Source organism: Triticum urartu, chromosome 5, assembly GCF_003073215.2.
Source record: "Triticum urartu cultivar G1812 chromosome 5, Tu2.1, whole genome shotgun sequence".
NCBI lineage: Eukaryota > Viridiplantae > Streptophyta > Magnoliopsida > Poales > Poaceae > Triticum > Triticum urartu.
Window position 1 is genome coordinate 454552025 of NC_053026.1, and position 7061 is coordinate 454559085.

The 7061-nt window shown below is 50.7% G+C and overlaps 1 protein-coding gene across 1 annotated transcript; it reads left to right on the forward strand.

Moving 5' to 3' along the window:
* Positions 1-1868: 1868 nt before the first annotated feature.
* On the forward strand, positions 1869-3527 carry LOC125556249. The gene is made up of 2 exons (XM_048719021.1): positions 1869-2067; positions 2160-3527. The coding sequence occupies exon 2, from the start codon at positions 2213-2215 to the stop codon at positions 3341-3343; it is 1131 nt and encodes a 376-aa protein (XP_048574978.1). The 5' UTR covers positions 1869-2067; positions 2160-2212; the 3' UTR covers positions 3344-3527.
* Positions 3528-7061: the final 3534 nt, after the last annotated feature.

Genomic DNA, 7061 nt, shown 5'->3' on the forward strand with positions numbered 1-7061 from the left:
TGCATGGCTGCACATGGATGCTATTGGCACTTGTTTTTGCTATTTTTAGATGTTTCCATGCTTAGGATAGTGCACTGATGAGAGGCAGTTGCAGAAAAGCAGATGCCCTGATCATTGGCACTTGCTGTTGGGCAAGTCCACTGATCAGTGGCATTTTCCTAACATCAAGTGCCATTGATAAGTGGCATTTTCTCAAAGAGTTTGTGCACTGATCAGTGGCATTTGCTCTTGAGAAAATGTCTCTGATTAGTGCCATTTTGCAAAGAGTTTGTGCACTAATACTTGCCATCTTACCTGACAAGATATTGAAGACTGGCTGGGATGTGACGGGTGCAGGAGCTCAAGTGGTGGCCGGAGCTGAGGACGCCGAGGATTTCATCCCCACGAATAGGTGGCTCAGGACGATGGACCTGCCTGGCAGGATCGCCTTCATGAGCCTGCCTCATTCAAAGGGACGATCTCCGAGGTAGGGCCACGAGGAGGGGCCCCGGGAGCAAAAGCATAAGAAGAGCAAACGAGCTTGGACAGAAACAATGTTTTTTTTTAAATTTGGGGGCAAATCAAACGGGTGTGACACAACTAGGGGCTCAAATGTAATTGTTCCTAGATAAAACTCCTCCGGTGCATTTCACACAGACCATGGGTCTTTGGCTCTTAATCAGTCTTTAGCTAACACTGATAAGGGCATATCCAAGGTAAAAGAAAAACCATAAGAAAATAGGGGGGAAATAAAGAAAGCAAAGAAAACTCGACCCACAAATAGCGAAAACCGGATAAAAAACAACACGGAAAAAACAAGGCCAAACTGTGAAGAAACAAATAGGCGTGCTTTTTTCTATTCCGCGCTTATAAAGTCGGTTACTTCGCTAATCATAGGCAGCGCACATCCCTGCTTTGAACTGTCGCGACGAATAGGCCGGCCCATATAATGCGAGAGATGAACACTTGGTGATTAGAGATCAGTTCACCGATTTGACAGCGGACCGGTTAACAACAACTATTTTATCAGATGTCCGGTTTTAGGAAGCTTTTGACCAGTTTTTTGTTTGGTTTTCTACCTCTTTTTTCATTTTAAGTTTTTTGTATTTTTTTTTCAAATTCGTGATTTTTTTCAGAATTCATGAGTAGTTTTGAATTCCTTGAGCTTTTTACAACTCTGTCAAAAAAATTCATGAACTTTTCTGAAATTTGTGAATAATTTTCAAAAATTTGTAAACATTTCTTCAATTTGGTCAACAATTTTAAAATATATGAATAATTTTAATCTTATGAACTTTTTCCTAATTCTTGATCAATTTTCAAGTTCCTCAACATTTTTAAAGTATATGAATAATTTTACTGTTATGAACTTTTCCCTAATTCTTGGACAATTTTCAAATTAATTAAAAATTCAAATTCGTGAATAATTTTTAGAGATTCATGAACACTATTAAAATTTATTCAATGTTTTAAATTCTTAAATATGTTCCAAATTCATGAATAATTTTTGAATTGATGAACATTTATTTTAAATTCAGAAACGTTTTTCAAGTGTTGAACTTTTTCTATTAAATCCATATTTTTTCTTCAAATCTGCGAACTTTTTCAAAGCCACAAACATTTTCTTAAATGCACGAACTTTTTTAGATACTGTTTCTACAAAAGCCAATGGTCAACCAATCAACGGTCAACCGTTGATCGAACGTACCAAGCCTGAAATCGCGAGCGAGCGAACAAAGGAAGGAACCGCGACCTGGAGCGAAGCACGTTGCTTGGTGGGCCGGCCCATGCCAGAGGGCGTGTGAGCGCCAGTTTACCAGCGGCCGCGTCAAGCGCTGTATATGAGGTCTCCGTCACCCCCTCAAAAAAAAAAAAAAAGAGGTCTCCGTCAGACTCGCCGCGCCCCCCATATAAATCTCGCCGCCCCTCCCCTCCTCCTCCTCCGCCACCGCCGCCGCCGCCTTCTGTCTGCCCCATTCATCCTGCTAGGAACACCAGGGCTTTCAGAATTGATTCGCGTTCGGTGGGTCTTAGCTAGAGGTAAATTTTGGGATTGGAGGCATACGGGATTTGATTCCGCTGCTGCAGGTAAGAAGTTACAACAACTTTCTACTGAGATTAATCCAGATATATTTGGTTTCAACAACTTTTAGAGGTGTATAACTCGTATCTCTTGATAGTCAGGATACTCGACTACTGCCTAGCTCGCTGGGTTGTTAGTTCGGCGAGGACGATGAATCGTGAGTTTGCCAACGTGATAGTGCGCGATTACGGCTGTAAATTTTATTCGCTGCTCCGGGTCAACCTCAAGCAGCATCTCTTCCACCGCTCAGCAGCAGCCGCGGAAAAGGCGAGTAACAACAAGAAGGGATTACCGTCGGCGATCCCGAGCTTGGAGCCTCTGCCCGAGCACAAGATCAACTTCTCGACGCCGCCAAAGATGGAGGGCGCGACGGACTTTCACTTCTTCTCCCTGCTCAAAGGGCAGGCAGAGGGCCGTGTCATGTTCGCCCCCACTTGCGGCAATGCCGTGATGTACGACATTGACATAGACGCCGTCGTTGCCATGCCCGACACTAACTTCTGCAAACAGAGGGACTCAATCTCCTTGTCCATGACCAGGCCTGGGAGCCAAGACGACGACGAACAGCACTATGTCTTGAGCAAAGAACCGAGGAATGTCTTGTTTGAGGTCTTGGAGTACGGGAGGAACGGCTCCGCCAGGGGTCCATCCGCTGGGATTGAACGGAGGTGGCACTGGCAACATCTGCCCTCGCCGCCGATGCGTGGACCATACCTGCCTGACCTCCACAGGAGAGCGGTCTTCCACCCCTCCGCGGCGGCGGTGGTCGATGAGACCACTCTGTGTGTGTCGTCTGTGGACGCCGGAGCCTATGCCTTTGACACGGTGAAAGGTGAGTGGAGGCAGGCTGGAAGCTGGGCGCTGCCCTTCCATGGCGCCGCGGAGTACGTCCCTGAGCTTGGCCTCTGGTTTGGCGTCAATGCTGCCGTCGGCAACACCCACCACTGTCTGGGTGCCTTCGACCTGTCTTCCTGGCCACCCGTGGAGCACCGCACCTGGAACTATCTCGATCCGTTGTCCGACAAGTGGTCGACATGGCAGAGGCACCTACTCAACCTTGGCTCAGGCAAGTTCTGCATCACCACCAGCTTTCAAAATATCCAGTGGCGCACACCATGTAATGCAGCAGGCTACCCTTTACACGGGCTAGATGATGAGATGGTGGTCAATGACCTTACCATCTTGACGGGCGTCGAGGTTGTGCGTTGTGGCGACGGGCTCAAGATGATCAACCACAAGTCTAAACGCTTTGAAGGCATTGAAATCCACTGCGTGCTCTGAGCCAAAACTCGTCTGTTTCTTCGGGACTAGATGTGTGTGGGGTTCATTTCTTTTCGGATCGTAACAAAATTATATGCTATGGCCATGAACAAAACTTTGCAGGATGTGCATCTGTCCTCGTATATAAGATTCTCTATTCGGATCTTAAACGACTGAATCAAAATTATCGAACTTTTTTTTTGCCTGTGTGCAGCTGGCATTTTACTCATTTACTGTGAATTTTGGGCCCTTATGCGCACTGATATAGATATATAAACTGAAGCCGGGGGTTTGAGCAGGGCTCGGTTCAGTTCTACGATTCAGGTAAGGGCTTTGAGCATGGCTCAGTTCAGTTCTATGATTCAGATATTCGAATAAAAATTATCTTCAGTACACCCCCTTTAAGCGGACCTCAATTCAACAAAATTATACATTAAACATCTGCTTCTATATTGTTTTGGCCGAAAGAGATTTTTATTTTACATAGATGCATTGATTGGTGATAACATTAGTTCTACTATTATATACGAGCCGTGGAACCTGCGTCAGGACAACAGGGTTGGGCTTCTTTCTAATGACCGCAGCATGATCCGCACGCCACTGGCAGGAGAGCCTCCAGTTGTGAAACTACAGTCACACCCTCATCAGTGCCAATGGTGACATCGGGGCATTCACCTCGACAGACAATCTTAACTCTGAATCAGCGTCCCTTGAATCACTTCAAAGCATCAACGTTTCATATCTAGGGTTCCTAATTTCCCCCAGGTTACCAACTACGCCTTTTCATGTCTTGCAAGCCTGCTAATCAAAATCGACCACTATTTTCCAAGCAATCGCAATTCCTGTGCCTACAGTTACACACGTGTCCGCCGTTCCTTCCTTTGGAACATCGCTGAGCGGGCCACGGGCGCTCAATGTCTAGTCGCCTGGAAACAGGTCTGTCGTGCCAAATCTGAAGGAGGACGGGGGGTACGAGACCTGGCTACCCAGAATGAGTGCCTGCTGCTGAAGATGATACACCGGCTTCACGCCGCTCCTCCGTCCAGATGGGCATCTTGGATCTGGGCGGGTGCGGGCGGCTGCTCTCTCCTGTCGCGTGGCGAGCTGGTGCTTGGCGAGCACCGAGTCACCCTCGTCAAGCTGCTGCCCCTCTACCGGGCCCTCTCAAAGGTGGACGTGGGGGACGGGAGGTCCTGCTTCTTCTGGTGGGACTGCTGGCTTCCCTGTGGAGCAATCGCCTCGGCCTTCCCTGCTCTCCTCTCTCACTCCGTCGACAGGGAGGCCACGGTCTGGCAGGTGCGACGGCGTGGCATCGCCGCTTTCCTGGTCCCCCGGCTCACGGCGATGGGCGCGCGCGAGCTGCTGACTATGCAGATGTTGCTGGCTGAGGCCCCCAACAAATCGGGCCCCGACGAGCGTCAGCTGGTCCGTGCGAAGGCGCGCGGGGGAGGCATGTCCTCCAGCACGGTCTACGGCCTCCTGCAGTTTGGCGGGGTGACCGTGCCCTATGCTGCCATGATCTGGGGTGCGCGGGTGCCATCCCGAATCAAGTTCTTCTGCTGGCTTCTGGTTCAGCAGCGCATTCACACGCGCGACGTCCTGCTGCGGAAGTGCATCCTCGCTGCGGATGAGGCCGGCTGCCCCCTCTGCCCCGCCCCCCTCGAGACAGCCGACCACTTGTTGTTCTCCTGTCCATTCGCGGGACAGTTCTGGCAAAAAATCGGGATGTGCCCTGATGGGGCCTCGGTTTGCCACCTACACTCCATGGCTGAGGCAGGGAGAAACGCCGTCGACTCTGCCCTGGAGTTTGTGATGCTTTGCTGCTGGCAGCTGTGGAAGCACCGCAACACCGTGGTTTTCCAACGACAGGCTCCGTCCATGACCTGGGTCCTGCGGTGCTGTAGGGAGGACGCCGAGCTGCGGCGCGCCCACCTACGTCGCGATGATCAAGCCGATGTAGATTCCTAGCTGAGAGCTCTCGCTCCCTAGCCTTGTTTATCCCCCTGTTTCTGAAATTTTTGTCTATGTAAACATCTGGGATCCTAGCCCACTTTTGATCAATATTGTTGGGAAACCGGGGCCACCGAGGGGTGGCGGCAGCCTCGTGCGTATCGCACGGGGTAGCCCCTCCCGTTTCCCCCACTTTACGTTAAGTGGGTACTTATCCCTTGACCCTGGAGTCCCTATATAAAGCAACGAGGAGCTATCATTGTAATCTTTGATCATTGATTAATAAAGCTGGCCTCCTCCATATCTCTCTGTGTCATTTACTTTCGCGTGTTCGACTACTTCGTCTACGACGCTCGCCCTCGCTCCGCAACCTCGGACCGGACTCGCCGACGGAGTTGCGGAACACGTTATCAGCATGCTTTGCTCCATCAACTCTCCGTCAAGCCTGCATCACACAGGCTTTCGTCGATCCCGCGGAGGTATAAGATCCGATCCCCCTTTTGGCAAAAATGGATTCCTCTCGTTACCGCGATTCCATTTTTGCGATTAGTTTATTTTTCGGATTTCATCTACCTATGGTGTGGATTTTCCTCCCAAGAACCGAGCTGACGAATACGTCGCCGACCAATGTCGATGTTCTTGGACTAAGAGGAACTTGTCGACTGCACTATAGGGAGTCAGTGCGCATCGCGATCCAGATGGTCGCGGTACCGCCGCAAAAGCACCAGATGTGCCATGCGCCGTCGGAGTTCCGGATGAACGCGACGAAGATCGCATCCCGAGACATACTGGCAGCGACCCCGCTGGTCGCCGGCGTCGTGCCGCTGGCTGCCGCCACCACGTCCTGCTATCGCCGCGTTCACGTGCCCGTTGCACGCGCAGCCGCCATGCCCTGCTTCGAGGGCCGCCGTGCCCGCGCTGCCGCGCCGTGGCCGTTGGCCGTGCCGGCCGCGCCGTGGCCGCAGGCTGCCCTGGCCGGCCCTGGTCGCCGCTCCGGCGAGCCGTGGCGCCTGGCCAGCCCCGGCCGCACCCGCGTGCGTGCCGCCACCGCACCCCGATGCGGGCGCTAGGGGAAACCCTAGCGTCCCTACAGGAAAGGCTGTCGACTGCTGGGCCGGCCCTGCTGGCTCCTGGGCCGGATGGGCCGCGGCTGTGGGTGTCCCTCCATACAAAAAAAGGGGCGCCGGCTGTAGCGCGAGATTTTTGCAATTTAGCCCCCGTAGTTTCTAGATTTTACGCATGTTTTATTCCTGCTGTAATATTTCGCGTAGAAGCCCCTGGAACTGTCTGTTTTCACTGAAAACACGTATTTGGGCTTAAAAATGCCTCGGGAATTCAATTTTTGGGCTAGTTTCGGCATACGAGATGCGCTTAACATGCTATCCTTTGTAACATGATATTATTATATGATTTTACTGTTGTAGATTAATTGTTTAGCACTCTTAATCATTTAGTAAGTCATATAACAGCATGTTTTAAATATTGGAACGTCATTTTAATTGAATAAGTTTATCAACATCGCATTTGTGCAAAAGATTACCTGCTGTAATCTCATGATTTTTGCATAAATTGCAGATGGCCGGAATTGTCCACAAAGAGTTTGCTGAGTTGGCCCAAACGGGGATGAACTACCTGTCATGGGCTTCGGACTGTGAGATTTTTCTCCAGGGCAGAACCCTCCTGAGGGCGATCGATAAGGGGACCCAGCTGGCCCCCACCGATCCCAAGTTTGAAACTGAGAATGCGCAGGCTCTGCATTTTCTCCGTCATCACCTGTCACCTACTCTGA